The following is a 19,331-nucleotide window of genomic DNA, read 5'->3' as shown; positions in this document are numbered from 1 at the left end:
AGAAGTTCAGTGCAATGAAATGCCAAACTTTCTGGTGATACACTCTCTCTCCAACCAACCTGTAGGCAAATTATCACCATTCGTCATCCAAAGATTTCTGGAATCGATTGCTGGAACACCAAAAATGGTTAAACGACTGCAATCTGGAGACCTATTAATTGAAACAGCCAACTCCAAACATTCCGAGTGGCTGCTCAAAACAACGACATTCGGTGGCCTGCCAGTATCTATTACTCCGCACAACACCTTAAATTCCTCGAAAGGCGTTATAACCGAATGGGACCTACTTACAATATCAGAAGAGGAATTAGCTAAAGAACTGAGTAATCAAAAAGTAACCAACGCCAAACGCATAATGACCAAAAAAGATGGAAATCTCGTCCCAACTAGGTCAATCATTTTAACCTTCAGTACCCCAGATTTGCCATCCTCAGTAAAAGCTGGCTATTTAAACTGCCGAATTCGGGCTTATATTCCTAACCCGATTCGTTGTTTTAAATGCCAAAAATATGGACATTCCCAACAAGCATGCAGAGGAGAAGCTATTTGTCCTATTTGTGGTTCCAAGGAACATACACAAGCAGACTGTTCAGCATCAAGTCCCATTTGCCCTAACTGCAAAGAAAGTCACCCAGCATTTTCAAAATCCTGTGAAATGTGGAAAACAGGGAAGAAAATTCAAAAATATAAAATTGAACACAAAGTCACATACCCTGAGGCACGCAGACAGGTTATGTTGACCATGCCCAGTCGTTCATATGCGTCTCACACTCGAAGCTTTATTTCAACAGCAGTACAAACAGATGTATCAATACCCCCCAGCACATCTATGGCTAATTGGGTTAAAAATACACTATCTAATTCAGGAAAAGACACACATCAAACTAAAACCAGTGAATCGACCAACACTCCAATCAGCATCCCAACTGATACTCGGACAGTCTCGCATGATAAAGAAAAATTAAAAACTACCAAAGACAACAAGAAACCTGAATCATCCACCAATAGTATGGAAGTAGATGTACACTCAGATCTTGAGGAACCCATACTAGAACTTCATGCAAATGACACTATGGATACTGGGCGCCCCAGCTTCCCAAAAAAAGACCGGAAAAAGTGCTCAAACAAAAAACAGTCTGATGAATCATCCTCAACTAAACCTAAATGAACCACAATATCTTACAATGGAATTGCAGAGGTTTTCGTTGCAACACTGACGATATTCAATACTTAATTAACCGATATTCTCCAGCTGCCTTCTGTCTACAGGAAACTTACCTGACCTCACAAATTTCTCCTTCGATAAAGAACTATTGCCTTTATCGAAGAGATCGAAATACCGCTAATGCTGCCCATGGTGGGGTAGCAATCCTAGTAAACTCGAAGATCCCAACTAGACATATCCCAATCCAAACTGAAATAGAAGCTGTTGCTGTTCGCATAACTCTCCATAGTGCAATAACACTTATCTCAATCTACCTACCACCAAACCGTTCTTACTCTTTAAGAGATCTTGAAGACCTGTTTATACAGATACCTCCACCTCTCTGTATATTAGGGGACTTTAACGGGCACCACCCATTATGGGGTTCTCCCAAATTGGATAGACGTGGCCGACTAATTGAAAGCTTTTTAGAGGCACTAAATTTCAGTATACTCAATACTGGTGCACCGACACACGTACAACTCCCAGCAGGACACACATCAGCAATAGACCTCACAATTTGTTCACCAGTACTAGTCCCAACCATAGAGTGGAATGTAATAAATGATCCCATGGGCAGTGACCACTTTCCAATAGTATGCAACTTTCTGATAGCAAAGACTCCTTCAATTCAACCGTGCAGAAAGTGGAAATTTGTCCGAGCAGACTGGGCAAAATTTCAATCGTCAATCGACCTTGATGAGGAAAAAATCCGCCTCCAACATATTGATGATGCCACAGATTACATCACGTCGCATCTTCTAAATGTGGCTAAAAATACAATACCACTATCAAATCCCCCGGGCCGAAAACATCATAATTACTGGTGGAATGACAAATGCACCACAGCAAAGAGAGCAAAAAATAAAGCTTGGAATTTGTTTCGGCAATGTCCGAGCACAGTCAATCTTATTAACTATAAGAAATTAAGGGCAAAAGCACGCTTCATACAAAAGCAAGCAAAGAAAGAATCCTGGATCCGTTTTGCCTCTAGTTTTCACAGAAATACTGATTCCAAAATAATATGGAAAAAAATTAGACAGCTGTCTGGTAAGTTTCCTACCATACCTTCTCCAATCCTCTCTTGGAATGGGAAAGATCTCTCTAATCCAGTAGATATAGCTAATGCTTTGGGAAATACTTTTGCCGAAATTTCAGCAGCAACAGCCTATCCTACCTCATTCCAAAGAATTAAAAACACTGAAGAAAAGCATGCTATTCATTTTCAAACTGCCCGTCTTCTCCCATATAACAAACCTCTGCAATATTCTGAACTTTTACATGTCATTAAAACTGCCCGCAATGGTGCTGCCGGGCCAGATGGGATTTATTATGTCATGCTACAACATCTTGATGACAAAGCTTTGCGCTGCCTCCTGGTCTTTTACAATCGCATATTTTTAGAAAATGTTTTTCCAGCTTCTTGGCATCACTGTACAGTTTTGGCATTCCTGAAACCTGGAAAAGATCCATCCAACCCGAATAGCTATAGACCCATATCTCTCTCAAGCTGCCTCAGCAAAATTCTTGAGAAAATTATCCACAGAAGACTCGTCTGGATCATAGAGTCGGAACAGCTAATGAGCCATAGTCAATATGGCTTTCGTCAAAACAGGTCATGCCTAGATCTTATGGTCAAGGCTGAATTTGCCGTCCGTAATGCTTTTGTCAAACGTGAACATCTAGTAATGGTTTCAATAGACATAGAGAAGGCTTTTGATACCACTTGGCGGTATGGTATACTTAGTGATCTTTACCTTCTAGGACTACGAGGCAACCTCCCTATATTTATTGAGAACTTCTTACATACTAGATCATTTCAAGTTCGATACCAACATGCCCTTTCCACAACTTTCATCCAGGAAGAAGGTGTTCCACAGGGATCAGTACTGAGTGCCACTCTTTTTGCTCTGAGAATAGATTCTATCACTAAGCAGCTTCCAAATACAGTTGAGACTTACCTTTATGCAGATGACCTTTCCATCTCCTGTCATTCTCAAAACATGAGGTCTGTTGAAAGACAGCTTCAGATATCACTTAATAAAATTCAACAATGGGCAAGCCTCAACGGCTATCGGCTCTCGCAGCAGAAAACAGTTGCCATCCACTTCTGTAGACAATGCAAACTCCATCCAGATCCTGAACTTCAAATTTCTAACATCGTTGTCCCAGTCACCAGCAACATCAGATTTCTTGGATTAATCCTTGACAACAAGTTAAATTTCCTAGACCATATTAAAAATGTACGGACGTCATGTCTAAAAAAGTTAAACATACTCAGAGCTTTATCTGCCCAAACATGGGGTGCAGATCGTACCTCGCTTCTTCGTTTATACAGGGCATTAATCAGATCCCGTCTCGATTATGGTGCTCCTGTCTATGATTCTGCCAGAAAGAGTGTATTACGCTGGCTTGATCCAATTCAGCACAGTGCTTTGAGAATTGCAATTGGTGCATTCAGAACGTCGCCAGCACATAGTCTCTACATTGATGCTCACGAGTCCCCACTAGCTTTACGCAGGAAAACACTGTTACTCAAATATGCTGTAAAGATACAAAGTTGTGCCTCTCATCCCGTTCAGTCATACCTTTTCAACCCACCATTTGAAATCTTATACAGAAACAAACCTAGCATAGTAAAGCCAGCTGGTCTTCGCCTTCTTGAATTGGAGCAAGTTTGGAATATTTCCGTCCATTCCGTACAACAAGTAGCCACATGTACTCAGCCACCATGGACTCCTCCTCCTCTTCCAACCTGTGACACTTACCTCTGTCAATGGAGAAAGAATACTTTGCAAGCATCAAATGTCAAACAAATTCATGCAGTTCACACTCAAAGATATACTGACTTCTCCCCAATCTATACAGATGGCTCTAAATCTAATTCAAATGTTGGAGCAGCTGCAGTGTTTCCGAATACAACTGTATCAGTTTCCCTTCCATCAGAATTTAGTATATTTTCTGCTGAATTATATGCAATCAAACTAGCTTTAGAAAATCTCTGTTCAGACAGTTCCTTCAAATCAGTTATTTACACTGATTCCCTCAGCTCAATCATGTCGTTATGTAATTCCTCAGATGAAGTCCACCCTATTCTTAATGAAATCAGAAGCTTATTACTGAAAATTAAAAAACGCAACCAACTGGTCACTTTTTGCTGGATTCCATCCCATTCTGGTATTTTAGGCAATGAACTGGCCGATAAAGCTGCAAAAAATCCAACTACTTTTGATTTAACCAATATCCCTGTTCCAGCATCAGATTATGCACTAACAGTTCATGCTGCTTGCATATCACAATGGACAGCACTCTGGCACTCTCAGACTAATAATAAACTCTTTCAGTTTAAACATGATCCAAAAATCTGGCACTCCAGTATCCGTACATCGAGACAAGAAGAAGTAGTCCTTTCAAGGGCAAGAATAGGACATACCCATCTGACCCACCTTCATTTACTCACAGGAGATGATCCACCACAATGTACACATTGTTCTAATAATTTGACAGTAAAACATATTCTTATTGGCTGCCCCTATTATAAACAAGCCAGAACTTCATCCTTGATCTCACTGGTTAATCTCCATAAACCAATAACTCTTGAAAATCTCATTGGTGATAAGGCAAATATTTCTGAATTTTTTGACTTTCTCAGGCAAACTGGGCTTTTCAATTATTTCTGATTTCAGATTTTCTTTTGATTTAGGGAAAACTCATGTTTTAATATAATAAGTGAATAGGCACATTATAGCCTTAGCAGCTTATGTGCCATTAAGCCTCCAGAACAACAACAACAACAACCTTTATGGTACTTACCTCTTTGAGTAAATCCCACTTCAGCACACTGTGATCACTGCCACCTAGTGGTTCCTTTCTCTGCAGATTCTTATTGCATGAAGAATCACTACTGATAATCAAATCAAGAGTATTACTCCCTCTAGTTGCCTCCCGAACATGCTGATGTAAAAAACAATCATTCAATAAATCTACAAAAGCCTTGCTAGTGTGTGAATGACCAACTCACAAATTCCAGTCGATATCTGGGAAGTTAAAATCTCCCATTATAAGACTCTCTGATTTACTGGCCCACTCTATTTCCCTGTACAGTTTCTTATTATAGTCATACTAGAGTCATTAGGCCTATAGCACACTCCTACTCTCAATTTTGATCTCCCAGTGCTTATGTTGTTGACGTTGTAGAGCAGATATCATCTTTTAAGGGCACAAAAGGTGATATAGTTGTACACGTTGGCACAAATGATATTAAGAGTAGGAGACCAGCGGAATTACTTTACAAGTACAGGTCACTGTTGAAAAAAAGTCGTGAAGTAGGGTTGAATTTGAAAGTGTCTGCAATTCTGCCCAGACACGATAGGAGGGAGTATATGATGAGAGCCTTGTCGATCAATTCGGCCCTGGAAAGATTGTGCAAGGCTCAAGGGGTAGAATTTTTTTCAGCCTGGAATGTACTTGTTAAAGAGATTGCTTCTACAGGGATGGGATACATTTAAATAGAAAGGGTGCAAGAATATTTGCTGATGCTATCGAGGCAGTGTTAGGTGGGTCGGAAAACTGCTAGCTTGGGGGGAGACAAAGACTAATGAATTAACAGTAGCCACTGGCAGAGGTGAAAGAGATTCTTGCACTGCTTCTGTTGGAATGTGCAGAAGCCTGGAAGACAAGATGCAGGATATTTCAGACACTGCTGGAAGTCATTGCGGTACAAGTAAACACATGGGTTGTGTTAGGGTAGCTAAGAATAGAAACAGGTGCATGTATACTTGCGTGTACACCAATTCTAGGAGTTTAGTAAATAATTTGATGAATTTGAGGTATTGCTCAAAACATCAAAGGCAGATATTGTTGGGATATCAGAGACGTGGTGTCACACAGATATAAGGATTGCAGAACTTCAATTTGGGGAGTACAATGTGTATAGAAAGGATAGACAGGACAAGAGGGGAGGAGGGGTTATGCTATTAGTTAAAAAACACATGAAATCCAAGGAAGTGAAGCCAGTCGACATTGATGGACAGGGCAGTGTCGAGTCAGTTTGGTGTGACATAAGCATAGGTAAATCAAAATTGAGAGTAGGAATGTGCTATAGGCCTAATGACTCTGATGAGTATAATAAGATACTGTACAGGGAAAGAGAATAGGCCAGTAAATCAGAGAGTCTTAAAATGGGGGATTTTAATTTCCCAGATATTGACTGGAATTTGTGGGTTGGTCACTCACACACAAGCAAGGCTTTTGTGGATTTATTGGATGATTGTTTTCTACACCAGCATGTTCGGGAGGCAACTAGAGGGACTAATACTCTTGATCTGATTATCAGTAGTGATTCTTCATGCATTAGGAATCTGCAGATAAAGGAACCACTGGGTGGCAGTGATCACAGTGTGCTGAAGTGGGATTTACTCAAGGAGGTAACTACCATCAGAGGTAAAGGGAAGGGTTTTTGCTTTCGTAAAGGCGACTATGATGGTCTGAGACAGTATTAAAATTCTATACAGTGGGACCAACTGATGATGTTACCAACAGCAAATTCAAAATGGGAAGCATTCAAGAAACAAATCTTGGAAGCTACCAGGCTTTACATACCAACCAAGAAATATTGTTCAAGGTTCAGGCCTAAATGGTTGTCACATGAATTAATGAGACATATGGCAGAGAAGAAAAATGCATGGGATACATACAAATTAATGGGTGACATGGAAGCCTATGATAGATATAAATTGGTCTGTAACCAAGTCACAAAGGAGATTACGCAGGCAAAGGCAGATTATGAGAAATCCTTGGCAAAGGATGCAAAGAAAAACAGAAAAGAGTTCTTTACCTATTTAAACTCAAGAAGGAGAGGGATGAATCAGATTGGTCCACTGGATGTTGATGGTTCAACAGTTGAGGTTCCAGCTCAGGTGGCTAACAATCTAAACGAGTATTTTGCATCTACATTCACACATGAGGAGTTATTCAGGAAGGGGAATGTCGTAGGTGAAGTAAACATTGGAAGTGAGCTAGATTATTTTCTAATAACTGAGAGGAAAGTGGAGGAGAAATTGTTGAGGATAAACATAAAAAAGGCACCCGGGGTGGATGGGATCTATCCAGTTATATTAAAGGAGGCAGCAAAGGAAGTAAGCAAACCCCTAGCCATAATTATGAGAGCTTCTTTGGACTCAGGGGAGGTACCCATAGAGTGGAGATATGCAAATGTAACCCCAATTCACAAAGGAGGATCAAAGGCTGACACAAGTAATTATAGACCTGTTAGTTTAACTTCGGTTCCAGGAAAATTAATGGAGGCACTGGTTAAAGAAGCACTGCAGGATCATCTAGACAAGAATTCAGTTATAGCTCAGACGCAGCATGGTTTTGTTAACGGCAGGTCTTGCCTGACCAATTTGATTGGATACTATGATGTAGTCACAAAAGAACTGGATGAAGGGAATAACTTTGATATTATATATTTGGATCTTAGAAAGGCTTTTGATACTGTTGCACATGGAAGACTGCTGCACAAATTGGAGCAGTGTGGCATTGGAGGCAAATTGCTGCTATGGAAAAGGGGATGGTTCAGTGGCAGAAGACAGAGAGTGGTAATCAATGGACACTGCTCAACGTGGACTAATGTTATTAGTGGAGTTCCTCAGGGTTCAGTGTTGGGTCCGTTGTTGTTTTCGGTGTTTATGAATGATATTGATGATGGGATATCAAGTTTAATGTCCACGTTTGCAGATGATACAAAGGTTGGCAGGGTTGTTAAGGACACTACTGATGCTATGCTGCTGCAACAGGATCTGGAAAGGTTGAACAGATGGGCTGAGAGGTGGCAAATGAAGTTTAACATTGACAAATGTAAAGTATTACATATGGGAAACAGTAACCCCAGAGCAATGTATCAACTCTGCGGTACTACACTGACAGTGGTGGAGAATGAAAAGGACCTGGGGTAATTGTGCAGGCAGATATGAAGTTCTCTGAGCAGTGCAGACGAGCTGCAAGAGTAGCTCATGGTGTCTTGTCAATGATATACAGGAATTTTTCTAGCAGGGATAAGGAGGTGATTATTCCCTTGTATAAGGCAATGGTTAGGCCACATCTTGAGTACTGTATACAGGTCTGGAGGCCTCATTTCAAGAAGGATGTAAAGCTGCTGGAACGAGTACAGAGAAGGGCAACAAGATTAGTGAATGGATCAAAGGGTTGCTCTTACGAAGAAAGGCTTAAGTTTTGCAAATTACAGAGTCTGGAGACTAGGCACCGGCGAGGTGATCTGATAGAGGTGTATAAGGCTTTGAATGGTTTGAGTATGCTCAATGCCAATGGGATTCTTCATCTTGCTCAGAATAATCACCTCAGAGGGCATAAATTCAAATTGAGGAAGGACGGATGTCGGATAGATGTGCGGAAATTTGCCTTTGGCCAGCGGGTGGTTGGTTGGTGGAACCGACTTCCATCACTTGTTGTTGAAGTTGATAGCCTAAACAAATTTAAGGCTCAACTGGACAGGTATTTCGAACGAACGGAGGGGTGAAATGGGAGTGGGTTTTTTTTTTTTTTTTTTGGCTGATGCTGAATAAGCTTGCTTTCTTGCATCATATGCCTCTACTAATGCTAATGCTATTTATTAACCCTTTATGGTCCACTCTTTATGGTCCAATGTCACATCCAATACAGCCATCAGCATTTCTGATTATGGAATTTGTTTTCCAGCTCTACTGGTGCAATTATTGTACTATCATCTATTTACATTTTATATAAACAATCTGAAAAGCTAAATCCATGTTTATTTATCCACAATTATTAAGTGCATGTATTGTTCTTTTAGTCCTATTTCAATTGGATGTTGGGCACTGAGAATGCTGCATTTCTGATTATGAAATTTGTTTTCCTACTGTACTTACTCAGTAAGCATTAGCATTAGTAGAGGCATTTGATGCAAGAAAGCAAGCTTATGCAGCATCAGCCAAAAAAAAAAAAAAAATTAAATAAAAAAAAAATAAATAAAAAAAAATTAAAAAAAAAATAAATAAATAACCACTTCCACTTCACCCCTCTGTTCGTTCGAAATACCTGTCCAGCTGAGTCTTAAATTTATTTAGGCTATCAACTTCCACAACAAGGGATGGAAGTCTGTTCCACCATCCAACTACCCGCTGGCTAAAGGCAAATTTCCGCACATCTATCCTATATCTGTCTTTCCTCAATTTGAATTTATGCTCTCTCAGGTGATTATTCTGAGCAAGGGGGAAAATCCCATCAGCATTGAGCATGCTCAAACCATTCAAGGCTTTATACACCTCTATCAGATCACCTCGCTGGTGCCTAGTCTCCAGAGTTATTCTTTTTATACTTCATATAGAATCTGCAATCTATTTATACTTCATATAGAATCTGAAAAACAATCTCTGTTTATATTCACTTGTTAACAGCAGGCTGTTTTTTTTTTTTGTTTGCTTGTTTTGAAGTCTGAATGTTTCAACCAGTGAAACTGTTGGTGTTTTTTTTTTCTCTCTTGTCCTCAAATCTAATATAAAAACTGGCATGACTCACATTTCTGATTATAAAATCTGTTTTCCCACTTTAATTCCATCCAATTTATACTTCATATAAATGATCTGAAAAACTAAGTGAATGTTTATTGATTTTATATTCAATTGTTATGGCAGGTGGCATTGTTTTTTTTTTCAGTGTAGAAGTCACAAAGTAACTTATACTCTGTGTTAGTTGAAGTATTTAGCATGCTGTCAAGATCTGGTAAAGGGCCTTTCAGATGGTGAAATTGAAATATTGTTAGATCTTCCTGAAGAAATTAAGAGTTAAAAAAGGAAACTTACAAAATAAGATAGTTTCTGATTGTTCCATATGGTGCGATTGGGTGTAGATTTCACTAAACAAAGTAAAGGAGTGTTTCAGAGTTATCATGGGACTAAATGAAAAAAAAAAAAAAAAAAAAACTGATATAAATAAATATGCATCTGAAGAATGAACAGACAGAATAAAATTTTTCAGGAATGTATTTAGAAGGAAAAGATTTCTGCAGATATTTTGGATGTTATAACTCTGCCCACCCACAAAAAAGAATTCAAAATAGGGGCTGTAAAGTATAAAATATAATCAATCATCCAGATGGAAGGTTTTGTGAATATTTTCTTCCAGAAAGAAATATTGTGTGCATTAGAGATTTTAGCATGTTTTCTAGCTGCTTATATTTGCGAGGGTCCTTTGTTTGTGCTTTGAGTTGCTCTGTGGGCATTCTCGGAGTCCTGGAACAAGTAGGCAGTGCTTTTTAGTAAATGGATTTCATCTGTGAAGAATCATCACTTCAAGTAACACTGGCATCTGTTGTTTGTAGCATTCTAAAATCAGCAGATGCATTCGAACAAGATTCAGAAGCCGCATCACTTGAATAGAATTCTATTTCAGTATCAGGTGACATATAAAAAGATCTGATTCAATATCATCAGCTTCAACATAATGTCTATCCCTGTTCCTTTTCAGTCCTGATGTCCCAGGCTGTGGATCCATTATAACAACCTTTTAGGGTAAAGGGTTATAATGGATAATATTAAAATTTTATCAGTAGACATACACTAAGGATGATTTTTTATTTTCCACAAACTAAAGAATTAAAATTCAGCATGCACAACCTTCAAAAAATTTTATTTTTTTTTTCTTGTGGAAAATATTAAACTAGATAAAATAACTTCAACATAAGCAAAGAATGTATGAAAACTGTGAACAACTTTTATAGTGCTCTATAGCCAGTGCAATTGACATTAAACAAAATCCCAGCTATCATGCAATATCCCAGGGTTCAGTCAGTGTGCCAATATCACTCAGTTGTTCATTTCGTGTGCTTTTCCTTTTACACCATTCATTTATTGACCACAATTCAATGGATGCATATTTGCATTGAGTCACAAAAATTGCAGTTTGTTTTTAATGCAATTTGCATTAGGGCAGCAAGTGTGTTAAACAGTTTTTTCATACTGTTTTATATATTAGCATTAGTAGAGGCACATGATGCAAGAAAGCAAGCAAGCTTATGCAGAATCAGCCAAAAAAAAAAAAAAAAAAAAAAGAAAACTCTCATTTCACCCCTCCATTCGTTACAAATACCTGTTCAGCCCAGACTTGAATTTATTTAGGCTATCAACTTCCACTACAAAGGATGGAAGTCTGTTCCACCAACCAGCTACCTGCTGGCTAAAGGCAAACTTCCACGCATCTATCCTACATGTCTTTCCTCAATTTGAATTTATGTCCTCTTCAGGTGATTATTCTGAGCAAGAAGAAGAATCTCATCAGCATTGAGCATGGTCAAACCATTCAAGGCTTTATACACCTCAGTCAGATCACCTCGCAGATGCCTAGTCTCCAGACACTGTAATTTGCAAAACTTAAGCCATTCTTCGTAAGAGCAACCCTTTATTCCATTCACTAATCTTGTTGACCTTCTCTGTACTTGTTCCAACAACTCTACATCATCCTTCTTAAAATGAGCCCACAACACCTGTATACAGTATTCAATGTGTGGCCTGACCATTGCCTTATACAAGGGGATAATCACCTCCTTATCCCTGCTAGAAAAATTCCTGTATATCATTGAAAAGACACCATGAGCTACTCTTGTAGACCGTCTGCACTGTTCAGAAAACTTCATATCTGCCTGCACAATTATTACCAGGTCCTTTTCGTTCTCTACCACTGTCAGTGTAGTACCACAGAGTTGGTACGTCACTCTAGGGTTACTGCTTCCCATATGGTAGTACTTTATATTTGTCAATGTTAAACGTCATTTGCAACCTCTCAGTCCATCTGCTCGACTTTTCTAGATCCTGTTGCAGCAGCGTACTGTCATTAGTGTCCTTAACAACCCTGCCAACCTTCGTATTGTCTGCAAACCTGGATATTAAGCTTGATATACCATCATCAATATCATTTATAAATACAGAAAACAACACTGAACCCTGAGAGACTCCACTAATAACATTAGTCCACGATGAGCAGTGACCATTGATTACCACTCTGTCTTCTCCCACTCAACCATCCCTTAATCCATATCAGCAATTTGCCTCCAATGCCACACTTCTCCAATTTGTTCAGCACTCTTCCATGTGCAACAGTATCAAAAGCCTTTCTAAGATCTAGATATCTGATATCAAAGTTATTTCCTGCATCCAGTTCCTTTGTGACCACATCATAATATCCAATCAAATTGGTCAGACAAAACTTTCCCTTAACAAAATCATTCTGTGTCCGAGCTATAACTGAAGTTTTGTCTAGATGATCCTGCATTGCTTCTTTTATGATTGTCTCCATTAATTTTCCTGGAACAGAAGTTAAACTAACAGGTCTTAATTACTTGTGTCAACCTTTGATCCTCTTTTGTGAATTGGGGTCACATTTGCACATCTCCAGTCCATGGGTACCTCCCCTAAGTCCAAAGAAGCTCTCATAATTATGGCTAAGGGTTTACTTACTTCCTTTGCTGCTTCCTTTAATATAACTGGATAGATCCAATCCACCCTGGGTGCCTTTTTTATGTTTATCTTCATCAATTTCTCCTCCACTTTCCTCTCAATTATTACAAAATCATCTAGCTCACTGCCAGAGTTCAATTCACTTCTGGCATTCCCTCCCTAAATAACTCCTTGTGTGTGAATGTAGATGCAAAATACTCATTTAGTTTGTTAGCCTCCTGAGCAGGATCATCAACAGTTGAACCATCAATATCCAGTGGACCAATCTGATTCATCCCTTTCCTTCTAGAGTTTACATAGGTAAAGAACTTGTTGCTGTTTTTCTTTGCATTCTTTGCCAAAGAGGCGCAGTATAACCGCATTCGTTTTTGTGCCAATAAAATCAAATCACTTTGCCAAAGATTTCTCATAATCTGCCTTTGCCTGCCTAATCTCCTTTGTGACTTGGTTACAGACCAGCTTATATCTATCATAAGCTTCTATGTCACCCATTAATTTATATATATCCCTTGCATTGTTCTTCTCTACCATATGTCTCATTAGTTCATCTGACATCCATTTAGGCCTAAACCTTGAAAAATATTTCTTAGTTGGTATGTAAAGCCTGGTAGCTTCCAAGATTAGTTCCTTGAATGCTTCCCATTTTGAATTTGCTGTTGGTAACGTCATCAGTTGGTCCCACCTTATAGAATATAAATACTGTCTCAGACCACCGTAGTCACCTTTACCCCTGATGGTAGTTCCCACTTCAGCACACTGTGATCACTGCCACCTAGTGGTTCCTTTATCTGCAGATTCTTAATGCATGAAGAATCACTACTGATAATCAGATCAAGAGTGTTACTCCCTCTAGTTGCCTCCTGAACATGCTGATGTAGAAAGCAATCGTCCAATAAATCGACAAAAGCCTTGCTAGTGTGTGAGTGACCAACCCACAAATTCCAGTCAATATCTGGGAAATTAAAATCTCCCATTATAAGACTCTCTGATTTACTGGCCCACTCTATTTCCCTGTACAGTTTCTTATTATACTCATCGGAGTCATTAGGCCTATAGCACACTCCTACTCTCAATTTTGATCTCCCAATGCTTATGTCACACCAAACCGACTTGACACTTCACTGTCCAGCGATGTCGACTGCTTCACTTCCTTCGATTTTATGTGATTCTTAACTAATAGCATAACCCTTCCTCCCTTCGTATCCTGTCTATCCTTTTTGTATACATTGTACTCCTGAAATTCCAGCTCTGCATTCCTTATATCTGTGTGACACCATGTCTCTGATATCCCAACAATATCTGCCTTTGATGTTTTGAGCAATATCTCAAATTCAAATTTGTTTACCAAACTCCTAGCATTGGTATATATACACACCTGTTCCTATTCTTAGCTTCCCTAACACAACCCATGTGTTTCCTTGTACTGCAATGACTCCCAGCAGGCTCTGAAATACCCTGCATCTTGTTTTCCAGGCTCATTCCAGTAGAAGCAGTGCAAGAATCACTTTCACCTCTGCCACTGGCTACTGTTAATCTATTAGTCCTTGTATCCCGCCAATCTAGCAGTTTTTCGGCCCACCTAACACTGCCTCGATAGCTTCAGCAAATATTCTTGCAATCTTTCTATTTAAGTGTATCCCATTCCTGTAGAAGCAGTCTCTCCTGTTAACAAGTACAGACCAGGCTGAAAATTATATTAGCTAATGAAATCAAAAAATAATATTTGATTATCACATTTCAATTAGTCATTTGTGTGTTTAATAGAGCTTGACTGCATGGGGAATACAGTGAAAATAATGCTGGACTGTAAAGGGTTATTGATAATTGATGAAGATATATCAAGCTTATTGTCTAAGTTTGTGAATGATACAAAGTTGGCCGGTGGTCAATGACAGGAATCAAGGTATACCACTGCAGCAAGACCTAGATAAATTAGACAGTTGCGCTGAGAAGTGGCAATTGAGGTTTAACATTGAAAAATGCATTTGGGAAGCAATAATCCCCGAATATGATTGAAGAGGCTTATGCGCTCCGGATTCATTACTACTAAAATTAAAATTATGGTTGCTCAGAGCGAAACGGATACAAATATAGATTGTAACAGGTTTAATAGGAAACATACATATATTGGATGGATACATAAAGCTTTCGGTTATCTAGTTAACCTTCTTCAGTTGATATGAAATGACAGTTATAATGGAGGTGTGTACTGCCAATCTGGTACGTGAAGCGCGTGGCTAATTGTTTGAGGTTGAAGCCTGTGGTTGTGATGCATGTGGACATGGCCAGCGCTTGTCCATGGACAGAATCATTGCTTCGGTGATAGGGTGGACTTGACAACTACTGTTCCTGTTCACTGAGGTATTGGAGCATTTGATGTTTAATGATTCCAACCAGGCGCGGCGCAGATAATGGCGGGACTTATCCACAATCACGACATCGCGGTGTAGGTCAATGTCATGGTGGGTTGCCCAGACATGCTCGGCAATAGCTGAGTGCTCCACATCCGCTAAGCGGATTGCTCCTTTGTGTTCGGAAAGGTGTTTTTCGAGCCGTCTCCCAGTTTCCCCGAAGTAGCAGCTAGTGCGGTCACGGCAAGAGATGCGGTAGACCAATCTGCTCTGTAGTAGTGTGGGGACAGGTGTTTTCACTCTGGAGACGAGGGAAAATCACATGGGATAAAGTGCGTGCAACTCCCAGGCAGGAAGTTACGATCCCTCGTCTCCAGAGTGAAAACACCTGTCCCCACACTACTACAGAGCGGATTGGTCTACCGCATCTCTTGCCGTGACTGCACTAGCTGCTACTTCGGGGAAACTGGGAGACGGCTCGAAAAATGCCTTTCCGAACACAATTAAGGCAAGAATTTAACTTACAAAATATTTTAGGATGAACTCCATAAATTATTTCATTAATTGCATTTTAAAAATATTAGAAATTAAGCTATTCTCTAAATTTAAGAAAACTTACAAAAGATGGAATTAAGTTTACAAAATACTGCAGAAAGGAACATACAATTACATTATGTATTATTTAATTAAGACTAAATGCAACTGGCCATACTATTTTAAGAGTTAATTATCTATGCAGGTGGTAGATGACTTTAATCAACCGGTGAAATACCACCACTTTGCTTATTGGAGGCTTCAAGTGGTGAAACCCATGTTTAGTCTCTAGAGCAAAGTTTCCGGCATCCCCCCCTCCCCCCCATACTTCCCCTTCAACCCATGCACGGTACCAAGTACTATAGGTTTTGATACCTTTCGTGTTTGGGGGTTTCATAAAAAAAAAAAATCTATATAATATCAGTGTAAAAACACTATAGACAATTCTTAAAGGAAAAATCTATGATAGTAGTGTAAAGGGCATCATTTCAACTGTATCTCATATTGTGCTCATCCTTCACAATGAGTTTTCAATACCAGGGTGCCTGCCTGCCCACCCACCCACCGATCAAAGGCCAACTAGCCTTGAAATGGTGCTGTCTGGGTGGTGGTGGTGCCCACTGAGAATAAGTAACAATAGTCTTCTCTGTTAGTGAAGTGTTACTTATTCAGTGTAGTGCAAAACATGGTAACTCGTTGTGAAGGATGAGCACAATATGAGATACAGTTGAAATGATGCCCTTTAACACTACTATTGTAGTTTTTTTCCTTTAAGAGTTGTCTATGGTGTTTTTACACCGATATTATATAGATTATGTATTATGTAATACATTTATATTACAAAGTCATATTCATATTGTTATACAGTTATAATTTTTTTAACTTAATAAAAACACTTCTAATATTAATTATACTACCATAATTACAGAAAAGAATATTGTTTTTATATTGATGCAATCAGTATAGTGGCAGCAAAAGCCTCTCCTACTTTAATTGTAATTTTCAAGTAATTTCCAAGGTCAAGTAAGAAACCATTTCATTTACTTTATCAGATAAACACAAATAATAATTGCAGTACTAATTTGAACCAAAAAAATAGCAAAAACCAATAAGTAATAAAAGAATCTCTTTAGCAGAGAACAAAAATGCACTCTTTCAGAGTAGCTAATGCATGCACCAAGTAAGATCTTGTGTCTGGGTAAACAATTAGCATTTCAACACCTGAATGACATTGTTTATTGAATTGCTATCTTTCTATACATTAAAATAATTCTCCTCCTAGTGATATTTATTCAGCCAATGGGAGAAGAGAGATGCAGGCTACGTGGTAATATGTAACAAATACTAAATTACGTAACAGATGCTTGTTTTACTGTGGTAAAACAAGCTCCTGTTTATGCATGGTCATGCACTATGTTTATCTAACATGACCACGTGGTACCATTCTTGATTTCCATATGTAGCATGTTTATGTATTCATAGCAGAGGAAGAGACACACACACAGTGTCGAAAGCTTGTGTAACTATTATTTTACTTTATCAAAGGAAGCAAGCGCAGCAAGCAAGAGGCGAAGACCCTAGTTTTTTATTTAATTAACTTTTAATCGAACAGTTGTTTAATGAGCCTAATATTTTAAAAATATTCTTTTAAATAGTAATGGAATTTTAAAATATTATTTTAAAACCATTAAAAGAAAAAGAATAAGAGTTAAATATGAAACAAAATAATTGTTTTTCTTGTTAGATTACACTTCGTGATCCTACTTCTTTAAATGTTGAACACAGTATTGATGCCCACTCTGGAATGCTCTCAGATTTTGATGTCCATGGCAATCTTTTAGTTACCTGTGGCTTTTCTACAAGGTAAAATTACTTTTAATAAACTTTATTTTGTGTTGGTACTGCAATTTGTCATTTTTACAAAACTTTGATTTCTCTGTTAGCTAATTTAGAACTGAGTCAGGATTCTACAGTCAGTAGTAATCCTTTCGGTTAAATTTTCTAAAAATTCATTTTGAGACAACATTAAAACTAAATTTTATTCCTTCAGTTAATTTCAGTTTTATTTCAGTGCTGTAGGCTTAGTAATGGAACAGTAATCTTAAGCAAAGTTAGACAATTCTGCTTTTTTTTTTTTTTTTTTTAATTTGTGAACTGCTACCTGAAGTTCAAATTGAAAAGGTAAGTATTTTTACACATTTTTAATTCTATAATACCAGTGTTCATTCCTCATTAAAAAATGAGATATCTCTGTTGCACTACGTTTAGGTAAATGGTATGATTTCACGCTACCGATTTAGATTATCATTCAGTATCTAGTATTTAGATTTTCTTCTACAGTTATCTTTTATATTTTTTGGTCATTAAATGCCTTTTTATCTTCTCTTGCATAGAGTGAACTGTTTAATTTTATTTGTTTGAGCGAAATTTTATTATTTAAAAAATTTCCATGACGAGTTTTAAATTATTCCATTTTATATTTTTTGCAAAGTCAGATACTCTTTAACCTTTTGAGAAATGTGTTTTTGAAATGCATCCAGGCATCAGGATATACATTTTTGGAGACCAGTGGGCTTTCGTGTTAATTTTGATAATTTCACTGTTATGTTGGACATCAAGATATTATTATTTGAAATGTTAATTTGTAAGAACAAATTAATATTTAAAAAAATATCTGTATAAAGTTTTCATTTTTACAAAACAAACATGAATCTTGCTCCACAGAGTGTGTTGCTCTTGGACCCACAGGTTCTCTCACCAATCAAGCCCACACATTTTCTGAAACTCACACTTTAGGGATTAAAACTGATGATAATCAGATCAACAGTAATAGACTTGATCTGATTGTCAGCAGTGATTATTCATGCAATTAGAATCTGCAGATAAAGGAGCCACTTGGTGGCAGTAATCACATTGTACAGATGTGGGATTTATTTAAAGATGTAACTACTATCAGGGGGGTTAAGGGAAGGGTTTTTGCTTTCATAAAGGTGACTACAGTGATCTCAGACAGTTTTTAAATTCTATACAGTGGGACCAACTGATGATGTTACCAACAGCAAATTCTAAATGGGAAGCATTGAAGGAATTAATCTTGGAAGCTACTAGGCTTTTTATACCAACTAAGAAATACTGTTCAAGGTTTAGGCCTAAATGGATGTCAGATGAACTAATCAGACTTGTGGCAGAGGAGAAAAATGCATGGGATGCATAAAAATTATCATCAGGCAACACAAATGCCTAAGCTACCTTAGTCTGTAATCAAGTCACAAAGGAGGTTAGGCAAGTGAAGGCAGATTACGAGAAGTCTTTGGTAAAGGATGCAAAGAAAAATAGCAAAGACTTCTTTACGTATATAAACTCTAGAAGGAAGGGGATGAATCAGATTGGTCCACTTGATATCGATGGTTTGACTGTTGACAATCCTGCTGAGATAGCTGACAAACTGAATGAGTATTTTGCATCTACCTTAACACATGAGGAATTCTACAGGGAAGTGTTGGACAGAAGCTTATTAAACTTTAATAGGGAGCTAAATGATTTTGTAATAACTGAGAGCAATGCGGAGGAGAAATTGTTGAAGTTAAACATAAGAAAGGCACCTGGGGTGGACGAGATCTATCCAGTTATATTAAAGGCGACAGCAAAGGAAGTAAGAAAACCCTTATCAATAATTAATAGAGCATCCTTAGACTCAGGGGAGGTCCCCACAGAATGGAGATGTGAAATGTATCCCCAGTTCTCAAAGGGGGA

The 19,331-nt window shown here is 38.2% G+C and overlaps 1 protein-coding gene across 2 annotated transcripts in view; it reads left to right on the top strand.

Annotated features, from left to right (window-relative positions):
• PAN2 (PAN2-PAN3 deadenylation complex catalytic subunit PAN2) overlaps positions 1-19,331 on the top strand; it is a 588,859-nt gene that overhangs the window by 68,554 nt on the left and 500,974 nt on the right. For both annotated transcript variants that reach the window (XM_090383685.1, XM_090383686.1), the window contains exon 5: positions 17,323-17,441. In XM_090383685.1, the coding sequence (XP_090239811.1) occupies positions 17,323-17,441 (119 nt within the window). The remainder of the gene's footprint in view (positions 1-17,322; positions 17,442-19,331) is intronic.

This window comes from Mastigoproctus giganteus, chromosome 10 (assembly GCF_048544385.1).
Source record: "Mastigoproctus giganteus isolate SK-2022 chromosome 10, ASM4854438v1, whole genome shotgun sequence".
Classification (NCBI taxonomy): domain Eukaryota; kingdom Metazoa; phylum Arthropoda; class Arachnida; order Uropygi; family Thelyphonidae; genus Mastigoproctus; species Mastigoproctus giganteus.
The sequence above is the reverse complement of the archived record's forward strand: the minus strand, read 5'-3'. Positions and strand labels throughout refer to the sequence as shown.